Raw genomic sequence first — 21,157 nt, 5'->3', positions numbered from 1 at the left:
TATAAAAGTTCATTCTTTCAGATTGAGTGTTTCTAGTGTGGGAGCTGGGTTTACCTTTAACTGTGAGCTCAGCAGTGGATTGGCTGTCTGTAGTCTTGCAGGTGTATTTGCCGGCATCGCTCTCCTCCACGTTGTTGATGATCAGCTTGGTGACGCGTCCCTCCTGTTTCATCTCGTATTTGTATCCAGGCTTCAGAATCACTCTGCCTTTCCTCCAGTCCACCGGAGCTCCGGGTTTGGAGAGCTCACAGCAGAAAACGCCACCGTCCCCCTCCCTCACCTCCAAATTCTCAACCTCCTTTGTAAATGTAACAGGAAGTGCTACAGAAAAGAAAACAAAGTGAGTGAAATCTGAAATTACAAGTCATTTTCTAAATCTGCCGTTAACAGGAAGTGCTGGGTGTTTTCTCCTGTGGTCATTCCCAGCTGGACAGTTTGTATCTCTACCCCAGCTGTAGTGAAGCTTACCTCTTACTTTGATGTCAGCTGATGTCACAACAGTCCCAACAGAACAGCTGTACTCGCCAGAGTCTGCCAGAGTTACGTTTCTGATTAACATCTCCGCCACTCGGCCTTCTTGCTTTGTTTGTATTTTTTCTCCCTCTTTCACCAGTTGAGCGTCTTTCCTCCACTCCACGGGGACTCCAGCTTTGGAAAGCTCACAGCGTAAGGTCACGCAGCCCTCCTCCACAGCTTCCTGGTTCTTCAGTTTCTGCTTAAAGGTCACTGGTATTGCTAAGGAGTGATAGCCAGAAACATTACAAAAACATTTGTAGATTGTTAAAGCTTAATTATAAATGGCCTGTATTTGTATAGCACTTAGTCCCTAAGGACCCCAAAGCTTTACACATCCACACACACACACACACTGGTGATGGCAGCTACATCGTAGCCACAGCCACCCTGGGGCGCACTGACAGAGGCGAGGCTGCCGGACACTGGCGCCACCGGGCCCTCTGACCACCACCAGTAGGCAACGGGTGAAGTGTCTCGCCCAAGGACACAAAGACCGAGTCGGGGCTCGAACCGGCAACCTTCCGATTGCAAGACGAACTCCCAACTCTTGAGCCACGATCGCCCCGTGAACGATGTTGCTGAATGCATCTCACCAGTAATAATTGTTGTTGCCGTGGATTTTATCTCATCACAAATGCAGCTGTAGGTGCCGCTGTCCTCGGGGAGGCTTTTCCTGATGTGGAGCTCGTGGATGCAGCCGCTCTGCTTGATCTGGTATTTGTCTCCGTTTGAAAGGACAGTGTCTCCCTTTGTCCACTGCACGGGGACCCCAGGCTGGGACAGCTCACAGCACAGTGTAACAACACCGCCCTCCTGCACCTGAATATTCTTCAAGTCTTGAAGAAATTTGATGGGCCGCTCTAGAAAAGAGCAGAGGAGACATCCTGAAATGCACGTCAGCTTTATGCTGCTGTAGCTCTGACAGGTAGACACTGAGATGAAGTCAATGACATATAAAATAGATTTAAACAAAGATATATGTATATACTGCGTCATTTTTGAGTCACCATACTTCTGTTCGTCATCTTCATCTTTAAATGTTGCTTTATGACATTCAGGATGCTGGAAAACTGCTACAGTGAAAGCAGCAGCGCTCACCATTCACTCTGATCTCAGCTGTTGTCCTCTGTTCTCCACATATACAAGTATAATCTCCACTGTCCTCCACACAGAGGTCTGCGACCTTCATCTCCACCTGCAGGTCCTTTTTCCTCATCTGGTACTTGTCTCCATTCTTCAGCAGCTCTCCTCCTCTCCTCCACTCCACCGCGGACGCAGGTTTGGTGAGCTCACAGCGCAGAACCACACCGCTGCCCTCCGTCACCTCCTGATTGGCTAGCAGTATCTTGAAACTAGGCGGTAACTCTAACGAAAACCAAGAGCCACAGAGAACATCACGTGTCGCGCACTAAAGGGATGTGATTTAAAAATACATAAACAATTATTACAGATAAAATGAAAGGTCACACTGAAATCCATAAAGCATAGGAGGGTTGTTTATGGTACAACTTCAGCAATGAGTGGAAAACACGACTACAGGTGGAGAAATCCAGTATCCACTCTGCTACAAAGCTACTGCAGAGGAGACGCGGGTATTCGATATGCGCTATAATGGATTAAACTCTAATCCATTATATTCCAGGCTGTGTTTGTCTCATGATGCCTGCATGAGACAAATGATGGACTGCTGCTCATAATAAGATTCAGGAAGCTTTGGCTTCAATGATGCAGGACTTTACAGTAGAGGACACACTGTGACACAAACTGGGTGACGATATGGAAACATGAGTGGGTTCACACAGTGATGACGGTCTACTTAGTTCATTCTGACTATTATGTGGCTGACCTCTTTGACGTCTGCGCTTGGGTGACTCTGTTAAATAATGACATCAAAATTCAAAAAGAAGGAAGAAGAGTGCTTTATGAAATCACGATCAGATGTCGGGGGTGCGTCTCACCTACGACTGTGAGCTCAGCAGTCGATTGGCTGTCTTTAGTCTTGCAGGTGTATTTGCCGGCATCGCTCTCCTCCACGTGGTTGATGACCAGTTTAGTGACGCGCCCGTCCTGTTTCATCTCGTATTTCTCTCCAGGCTTCAGAACGACTCTGCCTTTCCTCCAGCTGACTGCAGCTCCAGGTTTGGAGAGCTCACAGCAGAAAACGCCGCTGTCCCCTTCCTTCACCACCAGGCTCCGGATCTCCCGTTTAAATGTTACAGGAAGTGCTGTTGGAAAATGGATCTTTTTTGGTGATTGAATTTGCAAAGTGCCGTTTACACCTACCCGCTGTATTTGTTTCTTATTCAGTCTTTATTTCTGCTTTTTCATGTAGCACAGAGGTTAAATAGCCAGGACCGATGCAGTTAAGGTCACAAACTGATTTAAACGTACGTTTCACTTTGACTTCAGCGGTGGTTTTCTCATCTCCTGTGATGCAGCTGTATTTTCCTGCGTCTTCCGGTTGGATGTTTAAAACGGTCAGTTTAGCCGTCTTTCCTTCGAGCTCTGTGCGATACTTTCCCCGAGATCCCTCCTCAGAGAGCAGCTGCCCCTGCTTCTGCCACTGAATCGGGACTCCCTTCTTTGACAGCTCACACTGCAACGTCACGCTGCTCCCTTCTTCGGCCACCTGACTCTTCAGGCTCACCTTAAATGTCGCAGGGATCGCTGTCAAAGCAGGCACATATATTTTTATATGTGTGAAGTAAAACAAAGGCAAGAACGAGACAAATATGATTTACAGGTCAAAGTTCAGTGAAAAGACATTTTTCTCAGGTCTCTGTGCAGTACGTTGAAAAGCAACGTTTATCGTTACTGCTTCCACAGAGATAAAGAAGGTAAGTAGCAGCCAGGTGATGTGCTTAACGAACTGATCCTCAGGAAGTGTGACCGACAGAAGCAGAAACGATGGAAGTTTGCTAGTGTGAGCATTCGGGTCTGTGACACCTGAGCAAAGGTCAGACGGTGCAGGCCTCATTTAGCAGGGCTAAGTAATAACGAGATGTGGCACCGAGAGTAAACTCACCAATAACTTTAACCGTAGACTTTGTCCTCTGCTCTCGGCACACACATGTGTAGACACCGCTGTCCTCTGGTACGGCATCTCTGATGCTCAGCTCCAGGACCGAGCCCCTCTGTTTTATCTGGTGCTTGTCTCCGTGCTCAAGCAGATCTCCTCCGAGCCTCCATTCCACTGGGACACCAGGTTTAGAGATCTCACAACACAGCGTGATGTTGTGTCCTTCCTCGACTTGTACATTTTTTAGCTTTTGTTTGAAGACGATGGGAAGAGCTGAAAGGCAAAGTAAGTGGACGAGATAAGTGAAGCGCCTGAAAACAAACATGCAGCACGTCCTTCTTTCACGGGTCTGCTCTGAAATTCACTGAGGTAATTAATTAAAGCCGTAATGTGTGGGTTTCAAATGTGTGACTGCCTGTACCTGCCAGATACACAGAAAACACTAGAACATAAGTTACCATTAACAGTCAGAGTGGCGGTGGTCTCCACGTTTCCACAGATGCACGTGTAGATGCTGCTGTCCTCGGGGGTCGCATCAAAGATCCTCAGCTCGACGAGCATGTCTCTCTGTCGTACGTGACATTTCTCTCCATTTCTAATCGGTTCATCCCCGCCTTTCCTCCACTCCACCGACTGACCGGGTTTGGAGAGCTCACAGCGTAACGTGGCAGTGTTGCCCTCCTCTATCAACACGTTCCTCAGCTTCTGCTTGAAGGTGACTGGGAGAGCTGAGAAACCCATTAAGACCAGATAAATAATCACAGATGGCCTCATATTCCTTTATCAGCTCGTTGGTAAATAAAGTCCTACCAGTAATCCTGACAGTGGCAGATGTCATCTGATCAGCACACACACAGCTGTAGACCCCACCGTCCTCGGGCACAGGTTTCCATATGAGGAGCTCCAGTGTGGTCTCCCGTTTCCTTATCTGGTACTTCACACTGTTCTTCAGCACCTCATCCTCTTTCCTCCACTCTACCGGGATCCCAGGTTTGGAAATTTCACAGCGCAGTATGACGCTGCTGCCCTCCTCTGCTTGCATATTCTTGAGTTGTTGTATGAATGTGATAGGAACAGCTGGAAAATAAGGAGTGACATCATAGACGTGAATAAAAGAGGATAAAAGCTTGTGTGATAGTTTATTGCATTAGCAGCTGTACCTGTGTGTGGCTAACTGCCATATATCAGTGCACAGTAAGTTATTGCATGTTGCATGCGTCTGTATTTCTCACTGCTCCTTTTATACTTGCATGAGCTCGCAATGGATGTGAAACATGTTGTAAATGCTAAAGAAGAAGAAGTTTTTGGTAAAGCTGTGTCAGGTGAGTTTGTAGTGTGATGAAGACTTTACCGTGTACTTTGAGACTTGCTGTAGTGTGGTGGTCTCTGCACAGGCATGTGTACTGTCCAGCGTCCTCGGGTTTCAGGGCTTTGATGGTCAGAGAGTTGATCGTCTTCCTCTGTTTCATCACGTACTTGTCTCCTGGCCTGATGCTCTCAAAACCTTTCTTCCAGTGGACGTGGACCCCAGGCAGAGAGTACTCACAGGTCAGGGTGACAGCTTCTCCTTCTTTGGCCTCCACATGCTTCAAATGGTGGATGAACTCTGCTGGGATGGCTAGGAGTGACAATGAGGAGGTCTTTGCTTATTATAATTTCTCCAATGTAATCATATACAATCTACCAGAAATGTTCGACCCACAGCAACCACGTGACAAATAAATCCCTATTGGTACCTTTGACAGTGACCGCGGCCCTGGTTGTAACAGAGCCAGCACTGCACTCGTACACTCCTGCATCTGTTTTACAAACTTCTCGAATGGTCAGCCGAGCTTCGCACCCCAAACGACTGGTAAAGTATCTTGAGGAGTTCCACATGAGACAGCCATCTTTGTACCACAGGATGTGACACGGCTTGGAGGTCACACAGGACAAAATCAAACCACCTCCTTCGATGGCCTCGCAGTCCTCAAGTGACTTACAAATGGTGGGACGCCTTTCTGGTGTCATGAGCAGATGAAGCACAGCACATGTAAGATGTGACAAAAAATACACGTTAAAACCCAAAGATCTCAGCTTTACCTCGAACCAACAGCGAGGCGTACGATCTTTTGTCCCCTGCTGCGAAGGAAATGGTGCCGGTGTCTTTACGGGCCAGCTGTTTAAACGTCAGGGTGTGGAAGCCTCCTGAAAGCACCTGGATCTCATTGAGCTCGTTGGTATAAAGCAAAGTCTCATCCAAATACCACTTGGCCCCAGCGTAGTCACTGGGAGAGATACGACACCTGAACGTGACCGTGTCCCCCTCCAGACACTCAACGTCTTCCAGTTCATCCAGAATCACCACCTTCTGACCTGCGAGACGGAAAAGACAAAACTCTGACAAACTTGCAGCATACATGACCCGATCAGCACCATTAGATTTTTACCAAACATTTTACTCAGCAATGATAAACGTTGCATTGCAGCACTCATCGTATTGGCATTTCTCCCAGTGTGTTGGTTCCTTTGTTTTACAGTGTTTTCCATCACTGCCTGATATGGCCCAGTTTGATTTAAATGATCCACGCTCACCTTGCACAGTCAGCTGTGCCCGGCTTTGCATGGTGCCAACGTCACATATATAAATATCTGTGTCCGATTTCTCCAGTGAGGTGATGGCGAGCGACAGCACCACGCCCTTCTGCCTGATGACATACTTCCTTCCAGGCCGCAGCTCAATCAAGCCCTTCAGCCAGGTCACACGCTTGGCTGGCTGCCTCGTCTCGCACTCGAGTGTCACCTTTCCTCTTTCTTCTGCTCGAGTGTCTTTCAGCTCCCTGGCAAATGTGTGCTGTAACTCTGAAATGAAAAGGCAGCTTAGTAAAGCTGATCCAGCCATGAAAAGCCCAAAGACATATAAGCGTGGAGACAATATCGATCCTTTCAATCTGCTGCAGCCTGTGTTTTACCACTACCTGTAAATGGTTGCTAACCAAGAATGAATGAAAAGTCAAATCGAGGCTACCTCTGATCTCAAGCTTGGCACGGGAGGCCACGCCTTCGGCCTCACAGCTGTACTCTCCAGAGTCTCTGATAGTGGTGCTTTTGATCACCAACCGTGCCAGATGTTTCTCCACGCTCATCTCATACTTGGGGCTCTCCTTGATCAGACGCCCGTTTTTCAGCCAACGGATGGTGACTTCTGGTTTGGTGATTTCACAGCTCAGCTCTGCATCCTCACCAGGCACGGCCTTGACGTTCAACAAGTCCCTGAAGATGTGCACTGGCTTCTCTGTGTGAGAAAGGGCACATTGGCTCGCTCAACATCTTGAAACAACTTACAGTGTAGGATATGTATAATGTGTATAAACTCTCCAGGCGTGACCATATCTTAGGAAAGATTATGTACCTTGAACAAAAAGCATGGTCCTACAGGTTAGATCTTTAATGGTGAAGACCACATCTCCAGCGTCAGTAAGTAACGCATCTCTAACTGTCATCGTATACATGCGGCCGCTGTTGGTGAGCTGTATACGGCTGTTGGTAGCCATGAGCTGGCCGTTAATGGTCCAGGAAGGTTTATCGTCAAGATCATGGGAGAGAAGACACTCAAAGGTGCAGGTGTCTCCCTCGAGGACAGCCGTCGTCTTCAAACGCTGGACAATTGTAATGTGTAAGTCTGTAAATAAATACAATCAGTGAATGACCACATATGTCAGCTGAATGCTATACTAACTGTGGATGAGAGCTCAGAAAGGTTTAATGCCACCAACACTCATTAAACATGGTGCAGAGTAAAGGAATAATGACCTTATTTAACTTCTTAAATGGTTTCAGAAATACAAGAGCTTTTACTGATAAACTCGCATAAAACAATTTACCCTGTGGTTTGAGAGCTTATTAGAAATGGCGTTTCTTCTTCTACTCACCATTAGAGATGGACCGATCCGATATTACGCATCGGACATGAAAAAGTGGTATCGGTCCATCTCTACTCACCATGTACTGTGACTTTGGCTTTGGTCTGACTTGTGCCGAGATCACACGTGTACTGTCCTGCATCGTCCTTGCTCAGTGAATGGATGATCAAAGCCATGGACTTCCCAAACTGGAGCAGCTCGTGTTTGTCATCAGCTGTCAGAACTACACCGTCCTTCTTCCAAGCAGGGCTCGCCGTCTCTTTGGAAATCTCACACTGAAGACAAAGCTCCCCTTGCTCCTCTCCAACTGCATCCTCCAGAGGCCTCAGGAACACTGCTGGGCATTCTGGGACACATTACAGGTTAGTCTTTGTGTTGTTATCATTGCAATTTATGTTTCTGAGAAATTTAAGCAACTCCTTCTGTCACTGACCTTTGACCTTTAAGGTGGTTGTCTCAGTGAGAAGGCCCGCTTTGAAGGTAACCCTGCTCTCCTGTGGCCGAAGCTTTTTGATTGTGAGGCTGTGCATGGTGCCCATGTGGTGGATCTTGTTGATGGCGTTGGAATAGAGCCGGACATTATTGAGGAGCCACTCCACATTGGCCACCACGTAGTTGAGTTCACACGAGAAAGTGGCGACGCCATTCTCCTCAATTTCCACCGGTTCAAGGTGTTTGATCAACTTCAGTGTCCGCACTGCAATACAAAGGCTCAATTCATCAACGTGTCCTGAAAAGGCTTCATATTAACGTTTGCATCACCCTGAACCTACCTTCTACTTTAACGTGTGCCGAGCTCTGTGACCCTCCAGCCAGACAGCGGTACTGTCCCGCATCCATCCCCGTCAGGCCGTGGATGGTCAGCCCTGCTCGTTTCCCCTCCCTCTTCATGCTGTACTTGTTAGAGGATTTCAGAGCTGTGCGGCCCTTAAACCAGCGCACCACCCTGGGAGATGGGGCGAACTCACAGCTCAGAGTCACAGAGCTGCTCTCTTTTGCCTCCACGTCATCCAAGTGGTGGACCACCTGAAGAGGCCGCTCTAAAAGGGGAGACAGGTTTAGTTCAGCAGCGTGTTTCCATTATTTCACTGGAGAATACCATGTTATCAGTTTGAGGCGGTGTGGGAGATTCACCTTTAACCGTAAGCTGAGCGGTGGAACGACTCTTGCCAGCGACAAAGACCACCGGGCCTGACATGGAGCTTTCTGTGGAGGTGAAGCACAGGCTGTGGAGGGTGGCCTCCCTGTCAATGTCCACTGCCGCGCATGGCTCCATGACCTCACCGTTCAGCGTCCACTTTGGTGGCCTCCCTGATTTCAAGTTGGTCTCTACCTGGAATCGTGCAGGCTCTGGCTCCATCACCTCCACCGATTTCATCCCCCGCACTATGGTGATAGCCTGCTCTGCACGTACAGCATAATACATATTACCTCTACTGCACAGCTCCTGACATCATAGTTTGATTTCATAAGTGTGGGAACCTCACCCTCCACCAGAAGCTGGCAGGAGGTTTTATCATCCTGTGCGTCACATGTATAGGTGTCTTCATCTGACGAGCAGACGTCATTGATAGCAAGCTGCCTGTAGATATCTTGGCTGATTAGCTGATACTTCTTGCTGGGAAGTAGCTCCTTCCTGTTCTTGTACCACCTGACCTCAGCGTTAGGCCGTGACACCTGGCACTCTAGCAGACCTCGGTGGCGATACATGGCGATTTTTACTCTCAGAGGACGCACTATTTGGACTGGAAGCTCTGAGAGTGGAAGAATAAACTCAGGTTTTATGATCTTTATTGTTTTATAAGAGCTATTTCTTGTGTGTTCATCAGGATTTCCTTCATGCCCAGTGTGAGGTATGAATCTCGGGGCTCACCTTGTACCGTGAGGGTTGCACAGGATGAGACCCGCTCTGCCGTGAACCTGATCTCTCCTGCATGTTCTGGTCTGACTGACTTGAAGGACAGAGAATGAGTTTCACCTGAAATCACATTAAACCCAGTATTTTATTCTGCTTATTACCTTTTCCTCGGTTAATTCTCAGAGTTCCCCTTATGGTTCAGGTACCAATGACTGAAGCTCATCAGTTCAAGCAACTATAAGGCTAGCTCCCCCAAAATAAGGCCTACTGCTAAGATAACTGATCTTTTACCTTGGTGTCTGATCTTGATGCTGTCCCCAGGACGGATCCGGCAGTCATCTCTGTACCACCGACCATCCACATCCATCTGGCTGACCTCGCACACGAAGGTTACAGGTTGACGCTCGACTGTGTCGACATCTTCCAGCTCCTTCACGATGTGAATGTCCCTAGCTGACAGGAAATATCCACACTATGACTCGAAACTTAGTGAAAGTAACCAAAGAGAGCTTTTTGCCACTAAAATATTGGCTAACTGCAATCTGACATATTACTCCATATCATTATTTATTTATTTATTGAACTAAATGGCCTGTATTTGTATAGCTTTACTAGTCCCTAAGGACCCAAAGCGCTTTACACATCCAGTCATCCACACATTCACACACTGGTGATGGCAGCTACATTGTAGCCACAGCCACCCTGGGTCACACTGACAGAGGCGAGGCTGCCGGACACTGGCGCCACCGGGCCCTCTGACCACCACCAGCAGGCAACGGGTGAAGTGTCTTGCCCAAGGACACAACGACCGAGACTGTCGGAGCCGGGACTCGAGCCGGCAACCTTCCGATTACAAGGCGAACTCCCAACTCTGAGCCACGATCGCCTGAACGAACTAAAATGAAAGACGGTGCGCTGTGACTGTATGTTCTGCGGTTCCATAGCTTTGTTGGGTTCATAACACTGATTAACACCGTCTGTCCAAGTCCAGCAGTTGTTGGACATTTCAACTACAGCATGCACTTCACTGCAGAAACTACAGCCTCTTAAAGACACGTATGAACCTCGAGTTAGTGGTTCAGGTTATCGAAGCCCCGGAGAAAGTCACTGACCTGATTTTGGGATCTAACACAGAGATGGTCTGGGCCATATAAAAACATTCAATCCTGTGAGCATGCAAGTAGTTCTGTCACATTACCTCTGACAGTGAGTCGGCCTGAGGTCTGAATGCCATTAGCTTGGAAGGAGAACAAACCGGCATCTCCCAAAGCCACCCTGTTCAGTAAGAGGGAGTGTTTCTTCCCGTGTGTGCTGATGCGACAGTTGGGTTTAGATTTGAGCTGCGTCCCATCCCTCATCCACACGCCCTCTATGTAGGCTAGGTTAAGAGATACCTCAAAGGAGCAGCTCTCACACTCTGAGACCTCTGCGTCATCCAATCCCTTCACCACCTGCAGACGGTTCTCTGGCAAACACACACACACAGGCGGCGTTAGAGGCCTAAAGGCCTTTGACTCATGGTGAGAACTCTGTTGAAAAAGCACAAATGCATTTAGAAATAAACATACTTGCAGCTGCTACTATTCCTCCAGGCTTATTGTCTCCCATGTCTCTTGTTCTTGGCTGGAGAAGTTTGTTTTCTATCACAGTCAGCAGGCTGCAAATACAAACGTACCCGAGGTGACCCTGAGTCATGATATGTTGTCTAACCGTGTTACAAAAAGAGAAATCAGCTTTTCCACGAACTCATTCAGCTCACAGTTCAGGGGTACAGACATTACTGATTTCTGCATAAGTGCTTAAATCTTTTGGACATCATTGCAAAAACAGATTAATTCCTTTCAGGCTAACCATCAAACCACAACGTCCAAAATGGTAACCCCATCAAACTGATATACATGGCATCAGTGTCTCATGTTGTTGATCCCTGTGATGGCGTGCCAGTCAGTAATGAAGAGCAGAGTAATCTCTGTCACCGCACTTGGCTGAGTTCATCCCCACCAATATAGACTCAGCTGTGATCAAACCTCCATAAGGCAACATGAGCTGAACTCAGAGGAAGGGAAAGCTCTGAAAAGCCAACAAGCGATCGACCGATTGATATGATATTTGAGATCATCAAACACGCCAGCTCCTCCCAGCAGCGCTCCAAGCATAGGCCAGTCTGCTCCATTACATTACCTACAGCTAAAATGGTATTTTATGATGCGTCACACACGCCACTCTCTTTGGAACCAGTTATCTAGATTACCTAATATTTTATCATAAGCCTATTAAAATCTATTCTGCAAAATAAACACCAGAGAAATAAAAACTGAAATCCTTTCAGAGCAATACAGCAAACCAGCTTAATACAACTCTGCAATATAATTCAACTATATTCCAGTGATACTCTATTCAACAGGGTTTCTTGTTGGCTATATTCAACTGCAAAAATAAAAAATATCATTTCTATACACATTTCCAAATTAAAGAAGAATACATAAGCTTACCTGCACCAATGCACCAGCTCTCAAACTAAGCAGGTGATCTATAGGACGAACACATGCCTGCATGCACTGTTTCTGCACCTGTTTCAAAAAAGCAAAACTACTTTATCCAAAGCAAACACGAGCTGGATGAAACCTCCAGCGTGGCCACTGATCCTTTGGGAGTGCTGTGCTGTTTCTCACAGAGCCTTTAAGGTTAACAAGATGCATTTAATCCACCAAAGAGCGTGTCCATGCCTCCTTGTGCATCCCAGTTCCCAAAGTTGACAGGCTATATTGCTTTCTCTTTTTTTCCTGCTGTTATGGAGCATAGTGCTGAACAGCTGACATATCTCTCCCCACACACTAACCTCCAAAATAGCCTTCTGTCAGTATGAGGGCAAAGATAGCTTTGGCTTTAATGGTGCAAGGCACCATATGCTCGACATCACTGGAACCATGAAAAACAATCAGAATATAAACAGTGGTCCCAGTGTCTCTGATGGTTTTCCACCGTGCATCAATGAGGGGTTGACCAGCTTAGAAACATGACAACAAAACGTAGATTCACCTTATTTTAAAGCAACCTTTGTATTGCATCAGAAGGTCTGCAGCATTTTCTCTCAACAACGAGACCAAAATGACCGAACAGCATCAGACGAGTCTCTGCACCATGAGGCTGATGGGGTTTAATCGCCTGCTCTGTGCAACCCCGACCCACAGGTTCAAGGTTCAAGGTTCTTTATTTGTCACATGCATCATAGTTATACAAGTATAACACACAAGTATAACAAAAAATTGGGGGGGGGGGTGTAGAGGAAGAACATTATATATATATATATATATATATATATATATATATATATATATATATATATACACACACACACACACACATTGGGTGCCACAGTGTCTAAAACCTGTTACAGATACAGACGTCAAACAGGTAACAGGAAAGAGGTGGTTTCTTCCACTGTTAATGCTAAAAGGTCATGAAAGATGCATACGTCCTTAAAATCGTTACAAAACAAGTTTGAATGTAGGATTTTCTGTCATCCACACAGGGTCAAAGCATACATACACACATGTAAAATCAAATCAAGTCCCACCTTCATAAGACACCTTTGGAGCCTCGGGCATAACTCTGGCTGCATATTTCACCACTCATCACGGCCTGGTGGGTTTCCTTTTAAACATAGTCAGTAAATTTGAAGTTGGGGTTTTGGGACGGTCCATCAGAGAAGCATCACAGAGCTACATCAGAACAGCTGCAGATCAAACACAAACAACTGGACAAAAGTACCAGTTATTTGGATATGTCACCACTTTGCTGAGGAAGACCAGCCAAGCTGTCGCCCTCCGCTGAGAGGATGTTCAGGAACAGCCCAGAAACCACCAGGGTTAAAGTGTGTCATGAACTCGAAACCGCTGGAACACCAGCGTCACTGTCCACAGTCAAAACAAGTTTCACACAGACTGAGAGGATCCCGACCAAGACAGAAGCCACTGCTCCATAATCGAAGCCTTAAAGTGCAGTTGAAATTTGCAGGCGTACACATGGACAAACCAAATGCCTTCTCCAAAAGATCAAAAGTCAAGCATGGTGGTAGTAGCATTATGCTCTGGGGCTGTTTTGCTGTGAGTAGTACTGGAGGCCCTAAGAAGGAGACCCTCCAAAATCCTCAATTTCACGATGGTTGGATAGATTTTGCTAAGGGACATTTAACCTAATGTTATTTGGGGCGGGGGTTAAGGAAAACACAGAATAAATCCAAACTTGTGCACCAATTCTTGTTTTTTAAAAGTTCAAAGAAATCATTAAAACCTCAAATTACTCTGACATCCATGTCCGTGATTACTGTATGTAACCTTTTGACCACAACTATGGTCTGTGTGGCTGCATCTGGGATCTGAAAAGCTCAGTTTTCCCCAAAAACCAAATACAGGAAGCATTACAATGAGACGGTCAAAGCCCAGCAGCCAACCGTGCTTCAGCCTTTATGCTATTGTTTTAACCATTTTTACGTAGTTCAGATTTGTGGGAATCCCTCATCAAAAAGAAGAAAGCCAGAGCCAGGCAGCATTGTGTAAACCTCAGTCTGACAGACAGTCCCATGTGCCAGTGAAACTGTATCAGCAGAGATTATCTCTGTGGGGCACAGAAAATAACCTGTCATCACTGCGAAGGAGAACGGTGGTCCACAGAAGCCATTCTCAGTTTACAGAAGCTCATTCACTGCAATGTTTAACAGGTAAAATATCGAGTCGGTGTAGGAACAAATATTTCGTTGTATTTCTGACTCGAAGGCTGTCGCTGTTTCTGAAGATGAAAGACGAGCAGCCTCTGATGTCTTGATCCTGTGAAGATGTCCAACAGACGAGCTTTGCATGATGAAATGTGGATCTTTGTGTACAAACTCTAAAAATAGAGTCACGGTAAAGGAACCAAGTCAATGTGAAGATCTGCCGAGGGAATTTAGAACTTGACGAAACAGCTGAACTAAGCCTCTGGATCATGTTGGAAACACTCCCCCTCGTGTGTTTGGCATTTCTTCTGAGCCTGACTCTCTGCACCACACAGAGGCAATAACAAAGAGCACACTGTAGGACTCTGCAGCACGCTGTGATTATTTAAAATGTGGCTCCTGTCGTCGTCTCGGTGCCCTGGAAATGAATTTTACTCTGGCTTTGTGTGTGACACCTAAAGAAAAGAGGATCTCCTTAACCTTCATAACTGAGCGCTACAGCCAGGAAGCCACAGCCTGAACATTAAATGTCCTTGACTGAGCCGCCTTGGCACATCTAATAACAGCTTAGCCTTCAGTCTCACAGCTACAGCCACCAGTTTGACAGGTCAAGGGTCATATTTACATATATATACAAACTGCACCTCAGAGAGAACAGGCCATTCAGAAGTAAGGATGAAGAACCTGCATCTAGATCTTCTTCTTTGTATGGAAGCCCACAGTCTCGGCCTGGCATCCACCCAAACAAACATGACAAAGCTGAGAGGATAAAATCCGACACCAAGCGAGCGAAACGCAGAAAAAGCGAACGCACTGCAGAAGTGGGCGTCCTTGTTCCCACGTACATACTGAAAAAAAGACCTCCCAACGTTTTGGAAACATTTTACTGACATAGAATTGAAAATCATCAAACTACTGCATTCAATAAAATGTAGGATGCTAATGATTTGAAAACGACTGCGTTCTGTTTACAGGTAACTCCTGCACAAGAGAGAAACTTCACTGATGTGGCTGCAAACACAGGGACTGCAGCTTAATGTGTGTTACTGACGCAGGACAGCGTCAGCCTCACTGAGGGTACAACTCACACACTTCAGTAAAAGACAACAAATAAAAGATCATTTTTTTCCTTTCTTCTTGGTATTTTTGTCTTTAGCTGGTTCTTCTTCTTCCTTTCCTGACGCAGCTTTACTTCTCTTCTTTCCCAGGGGCGTCTTTGCATACCAGCTCTGTTGGAAAAAGAAATCCTTTTATGATTTTAATGTCAGTGACAACAATACTGTCAAAGAATGTAAATGTAAGCAAATCCTAAAGAGTAACTTAACAACCTCTAATAATCTCGTGTCTAACCTTTATATAAAGTGATCCGCAGTACTTTTAGTCTATTTTTAGCCCGAGTAAAGCAGGCTTCAATATTCTGCTTCTCAGCCTGTCGTTGAGTTACTCTTTACATCAAAGACATCCACGTTACCTTCAGGGCCTCCTCCTCCTCCTGGAACACGGGGTCAATCTGGGCTAACGGGGCGATAAACTCGGCTGCAGTCAGCGGTCGTTTTGCCTGCTGGAAGACTCGATGTTTGGTAAGAACGCTCTGAATCACTTGGACGATGTGTCCTGGAGTATAGCCGTCAGAAATCTTTGCCAGAGAACTGAGGTCCAACGCCTCGGTCCCTTCACCTCCGTGTTTTCTGATCAGCTGCTTCCACAGGACTGAAGGCAAACAGAGTCAAGTTTAACACCAACGTCGTCGAAATATCGTTACATTCATTACAAAAACATGACGTTTAATTGTCTTTACTGCGTCTTGAGCCGTAGTCAGGTCTTGGGATGAGGAGGATTTTGCTGAACATTTTGCACAGAGACTTGATCTCGGCGCTGTGCGGGTCTCGAGTCGTTCCTATGATCAGAACGCGATCCTCCCCTTTGATCAGCTTCAGGAACTTGGGCAAATCTTTCTTCAGCCGCTTAGGGTCCAACTATTAACCACATGGAAAAATCAGCTTTACAACATTTGTACACAACGACAATCCTTTTGTCTGCTTTACCTCTTTTTCCTCTTTGGGGATTTTCCTGTAAAACATTTTCTCTGCATCTTCGATCCAGATCACTGAAGGCTGCATCAGTCTCGCAACCTGTAAACGATCAGGAGGAACTTAGCAGGATGCAAATGTTCATGGTGATGTGGGTCATTTCTGCTGCTACGCCAGCTGAACACAAGCCTGTCTTTAGATGCACTCTAGTCTGTGAGCCTCAGCCCTCTTTCTTCCGCCTTATTTGGGTTACACTCACGCTGCATTTTTCTATGCACTGGCTTCTTTATTCTGCTTGACATTAACCAGTTTGTCATGTAAGTTCATTAAGGTTCTGCCTTCATAACTTTGAGTCTTTAAGATAATGACAGAAAAATCTGAATGCAGTCTGATTTTACCTTTTTTAAAGTCTTTAAATCACCAAATTCTTCTCATTTGTGCTGCACACGCGAGATTAAAAGCATTGATTGCGGTTGGCCGTTTCACCTTAAACACCATGTGAAGCATCATGGCGAGCCCGCTCTTGCCTGGGTACTTTCCGGCTGTGTTCAGGGGAGACAGATCAAACAGGCAGGCGCCCGTCTCGTGGCAAACCGCATGGACCAGCATCTTTTTACCCACACCCGTGGGTCCGACCAGCAGGACCGACTTTATCAGAGGAGCCTTCTCGTGTACCACCTGAGAGCCTGAAAGTGACGCGCATGTTATTTCAAACTACAGATGTTTTCTGTCCCGTTGATGTGAAAGATCGGTGCTGGCTTTAATACCTAACGGCAGAACTGCGTACAGAGATATGACTTGTCGCACATCTGACAATGACGGCATGGGCTCAATGTCGTGTTGCCTCAGCGTGGTCCCCAGGTAGCTATAGTCGCCTAGGGAGTATGCAGCAAGTCACCTGTTTGTTAGTTTCACATCGACACAATACAAATGTTCTGCAAAACCATAATCAGTGAATAAATCTCACCTTAACAAAGGCTGGGATATAAAATGATGTAATAAGTTACTGCATTTTATTTAATCTGTACTTAACTGAACTGTGACGTATGAATATAGACAGTCGGTGCAAAATCATCAACATTACATCGAACGACTGCATGAGATTAGTTTTAGCAACGCGAGCCAGAAGAGGGCAGCACATCCACGCGCCATAGTTTCTACTTAACACAGCTCAGTGGTGAACTTCCTGTGGAGTACCAGCACATCATGCACAAGCACACAAAAACAAGTTACAATTAGACAAAAGCATTTCTGTCACAGTGTGTCGTGTCTTACCCAAGAAATCCTGCAGCTGAACATTACGTGTCTGCTTCAGTAAGCCCTGCTCCACCAGCTCCCGACACAGAGACTGCAGAGTCCTACAGATGTGAATAAAAGATGAAATCTCTTCTGCATTGTGCTGAACATCCAATCAGGCTGCGCGTGACCTCACCGATCAGCCGTCAGGTCTTTTTCCTTTTTCTTCTTCTTTCCACTCTTAGAGCCTTTCTTCTTCTGCAGAAACAAACACAATCAGCAACACGCTTCAAGGAATCAGCGTAAACTGCGGCCGCCGTCTCTCAGTCAGGTACCTTGGCGTTTGCTTTCGTCTTACCGCCCTTGTCTTTATCCACAGACAGCTTCCACTCAGCCAGTTCGTGTCTCATCTGCTCATCGACCTGGTGCGAGCAAAACATCACCAGTGAGTGAGGCAAACCCAAGCATTGCATCGAACTCTCTGTTAAGACCAAACGAAATGTTAATTTAAGGCTAAGCAGAAGCAAACGGGTGTTTTGCTGTGAAATGAGCCAAGAATTGCTTTTACAATGGTGGCTCGTGTGCTGGAGCCTTCGCCGCACCTTCACTCGAATTTCCGCCTCAATGACTTTCCTCTTTTCTTCCTTGATCAGCTCCGGGTCGTGCATTTGGTTAAAGTTTCCGTACTCGCTGCGATTGTGCCAAAAGTCTGAGGATGACAAAGATGCAGACTCTAAGTATGCGCGTGAAAGGTTGGCGCTGCTCATCAGGACGCAGCGTGGGGGAAGCGGCTCGTCACTTGGAGGCTGAAGAAGTCACCTGGATGAGTGACGAAACTGAAAACGTCCAGATGAACAGAACTTACAGAGTTACTTACCTGCATGACTCAGCATGCATCAGGATAAACTGTGATACTCAGAAAGACTCATGATTGGCCAAAACAAACAAAAACCTTTACGCTTTGTTGCAAACTGGATGTGAATCACGAGTTTTAGTGTTAAAGGTTTTTAACATTTAAACAAACTGTCAGTGTTTGGCGCTGGACCGTACCTGCGTAGATTTTACTTTCAACTTCGAGGTCCAGCAGAAATGCAGAGGGCAGCATCTTCAGCCCTGCCTCCTCCACCTGATCGTGATGCAGTTACAGCGATGAACACAAAGTGAAGCGTTTGGTTTTGCTTTGATTGAGCTCAATATTTTGCTATATTCTTATCTAAGATACAGTAATAATCATTTTACAGATTGTTCTACTAAATTAAAAACAGCGGTGTCTCCCCACCTCCTCGTCTTCCTTCCTCTTGTCACTTTTCCCCTTTTCCTTCTTTTCTTCTTTTCCTTTAGCTTTGGCGTTGGCCTCTTCTTCTTCTTTTGCAGCAAATTCTTCCAACAACTAAAAAACCCACCAACGCCACTGTTTACGAACAATATTAAAGCACGAATAAAACCTTTAAATCAGACTGGATTCTACCTGCTGAGGGGTCTTTTCAGCAAAAATGAGGGCAGAACCTCCATCTTCTTCATCTGGGTAGTCTGGAAATGTTCCTGTAGCATTGCTAAAACATCGAAGATTCAAACGTGAAACTAAACCCACCAAGTGTGAAAAAGCTCCGTGACCAGAGGGAAAAATCATGGAAACAAACTCTCTGCCAGCTTACCGGCACTCAGTGAACCACTGCTGAATTTGCACCTTCATGCTTTTGCTCATGTCGTCCCCTTCCACATCCCGTAGTTGGTTCATGACATCCACTGTGGCCTTTTGGTAAGCCTCCTCGTGCTCCATCTGTTTTACTCGTGTGGAAGCCGCGATGGCCTGGGCCGTCATTTCCGCAGGGCGTGGCTCCTCATACTTTGGATCCATATTCTAGAACAAAAATTCAGCACTCTAGTGTTTCCTTATAAACATTAAAAAGTATCTTGATGAAGCCGCATTTTACCCACCATTCCCAGAAGAATCATCTCCTCCTCTCTGGCAGTTTTTGTCCTCTTCCTCTGCACGTAGCCCTTCCACACCTGCGAGTACATTCAATTGTACCTGTGAGCATGAACGAGTGCTTGCACAGAAAAAGAAGATGGCACGTGACACGTGGTGTGTGAGTAACGATGGACCTTTTGGATGCAGACTGCAGCGGATTCAGCACTTTCTGCTCCAGGTTCCTTGATCCTGTACATGGTGTTCATATTTAAGTTTTTCATGTTGAACTTTGCCCTTTCACGTCCTTGTCGTGCCCGCTCTGCCACTTGAATAATCTTCACTGCCTCCTCTTGACTCATCTTCTTGGCCATTACAGGCTGTGGGGACAAAAATAGAACAGACAAAAGTACGGGAACACCTTCTGCATGACGCCGGCTCATTAAATGTAACAGTTGTTGCATAAGCGTGTAACAAAATGACAGGAACAAATTAAGCGAGAAAGTATCAGGGCTTTAAAAGATTTGGCTGCTTTTCCACTCACCTCAGGAGTTTCAGTGACCTCCGCCATTTTCAGGATGTCAGTCAGCATGGCCTTTCTTTGCTGCACCTCTTTGCTGCGTTCACTGTGAAAGTAGCGAGGGATGGGGATCTCGAGGTCGGCCTAACAGGACATCAGAGTAAACAGTGGTTACTATGTTGGCCCTGGGCGCCGGTGTGCAGAAGCTTATTTTGGTTTTATCTTGAACTCAGAAATCAAACGTACAGGTATGAGCTTCAAATCATGAAGCACATCATCCATGTAGTGGTACTCTGAAAACTCTTTCTCCACCATTTCATTTTTCAGCTCTAACACTCTTCCCATCACACTTTCAAGAGCTGAGTGAATAAATCTCCTCTTCTGAGGGTGGACCACCAGGTCATAGGCTTTCTCCAGCTGTCTGAAGATTTGGGTGTAGCGCACAAAAAGCACGGCCAGACGCTGGAAGAAAACGACTCTGTCTTTTTCAGGGCCCGGGGGCTCAGCTGGTAGTTCTTCTTCTAGCAGACAGCTCAGCTCTAACTGGGCATCTGCCCACAGCTGGTTGTATGTCCTGAAAAAGTGGAAGCAATCTGATGAGTTTGTGCCAGAACGAACAGTCTGTGAGTGAGAATCCTGAAAGGTACATAATGCAGGTTAGTGATTGTTCAAAGAATAACAAGAATAAACGATCATGACTTGCAAATGCGAATAACAACAAAGCTAAATATTTAAAGAGCAGAAACCAGCACACGTGTCAGCGCTGCTATTCAGCTGGAGTCTCATTACTCATTGGGATTGACAATAATAATAAGACCCTTTATTTATTCTGTGATCAAATATGCTGCTAAATTTGAAATATCCCTGCTGTGATACTTTCTTTAGTTTGACTTACTGGGCACAGATATTTTCACGTTTTACGCACAACAAGCAAACATTAAACACTTCACAACAACAAGCACGTGGCTTTTGAACAGGTTACCTTTGCGACATATTTAGATAGAAAACGTGTCTCTAACCAAAGAAAGGTCCCACGGAGCCGAAACTAAACCAAGGTTAGCTACAGCTAACGTTAGCTCAGCCTTCAGTGCGTGGTCTGTTTCCATAGTAACAGTAACACAGGAAGTCTGTCCGCGTTGAAAGTCGTGTTTCGCTCCGCATACCCTCCAAAGGTGTCAAGATACCTTTGGGCTCCAGTTGAGCGCCCCAGAAGACAGTGGTTATGTTCAGGGACCAACACCTGACGCACAGTGCTTCTTCTCCACAATTAATATAAAAACATATAAACATCTACACCAACAACAATAATAAAAACAGTAATGTCATCTTCCTCCTCCTGTGCTTTTTAAACCACCAATAAACATCGAATGACGAAATGCACATCTAAAGCTTCCACATGAGCTCTTTACGCAACTAGGTGACGTGAATGCATGCAAAGTGCAAACGTGGATCT

The 21,157-nt window shown here is 46.0% G+C and overlaps 2 protein-coding genes across 2 annotated transcripts in view; both read right to left on the bottom strand.

Moving 5' to 3' along the window:
* Positions 1-11,812, bottom strand: part of obscna (obscurin, cytoskeletal calmodulin and titin-interacting RhoGEF a) — a 39,834-nt gene extending 28,022 nt beyond the window's left edge. The window contains exons 1-25 of the mRNA XM_082522935.1: positions 11,788-11,812; positions 10,864-10,952; positions 10,494-10,760; positions 9,587-9,748; positions 9,311-9,415; positions 8,925-9,191; positions 8,572-8,841; positions 8,211-8,477; positions 7,871-8,134; positions 7,517-7,783; positions 6,927-7,196; positions 6,543-6,809; positions 6,110-6,376; positions 5,618-5,890; positions 5,272-5,535; positions 4,887-5,153; positions 4,346-4,612; positions 3,994-4,263; positions 3,542-3,808; positions 2,908-3,183; positions 2,475-2,741; positions 1,615-1,881; positions 1,110-1,376; positions 469-735; positions 55-321 (exon numbers count right to left, since the gene is read on the bottom strand). Coding sequence (XP_082379061.1) covers positions 55-321; positions 469-735; positions 1,110-1,376; positions 1,615-1,881; positions 2,475-2,741; positions 2,908-3,183; positions 3,542-3,808; positions 3,994-4,263; positions 4,346-4,612; positions 4,887-5,153; positions 5,272-5,535; positions 5,618-5,890; positions 6,110-6,376; positions 6,543-6,809; positions 6,927-7,196; positions 7,517-7,783; positions 7,871-8,134; positions 8,211-8,477; positions 8,572-8,841; positions 8,925-9,191; positions 9,311-9,415; positions 9,587-9,748; positions 10,494-10,760; positions 10,864-10,903 — 5,932 coding nt within the window. The 5' untranslated portion in view covers positions 10,904-10,952; positions 11,788-11,812. The remainder of the gene's footprint in view (positions 1-54; positions 322-468; positions 736-1,109; positions 1,377-1,614; positions 1,882-2,474; positions 2,742-2,907; positions 3,184-3,541; positions 3,809-3,993; positions 4,264-4,345; positions 4,613-4,886; positions 5,154-5,271; positions 5,536-5,617; positions 5,891-6,109; positions 6,377-6,542; positions 6,810-6,926; positions 7,197-7,516; positions 7,784-7,870; positions 8,135-8,210; positions 8,478-8,571; positions 8,842-8,924; positions 9,192-9,310; positions 9,416-9,586; positions 9,749-10,493; positions 10,761-10,863; positions 10,953-11,787) is intronic.
* A 3,063-nt stretch (positions 11,813-14,875) lies between these two features.
* Positions 14,876-21,155, bottom strand: LOC309699752 (dynein regulatory complex protein 11). The gene is made up of 19 exons (XM_082522909.1): positions 20,687-21,155; positions 19,951-20,278; positions 19,729-19,848; positions 19,382-19,564; positions 19,214-19,285; positions 18,931-19,136; positions 18,744-18,828; positions 18,555-18,665; positions 18,326-18,401; positions 17,878-17,984; positions 17,611-17,697; positions 17,472-17,533; positions 17,315-17,397; positions 16,807-16,914; positions 16,526-16,725; positions 16,055-16,141; positions 15,808-15,985; positions 15,481-15,719; positions 14,876-15,238 (listed from the first exon to the last, which is right to left on the bottom strand). The coding sequence occupies exons 1-19, from the start codon at positions 20,695-20,697 to the stop codon at positions 15,128-15,130; spliced, it is 2,454 nt and encodes an 817-aa protein (XP_082379035.1). The 5' UTR covers positions 20,698-21,155; the 3' UTR covers positions 14,876-15,127.
* Positions 21,156-21,157: the final 2 nt, after the last annotated feature.

Source organism: Aulonocara stuartgranti (genome assembly GCF_965226115.1).
Source record: "Aulonocara stuartgranti genome assembly, chromosome: 23".
Lineage (NCBI taxonomy): Eukaryota > Metazoa > Chordata > Actinopteri > Cichliformes > Cichlidae > Aulonocara > Aulonocara stuartgranti.
Note: the sequence above shows the minus strand (reverse complement) of the source record. Positions and strands in the feature narration are given on the sequence as shown.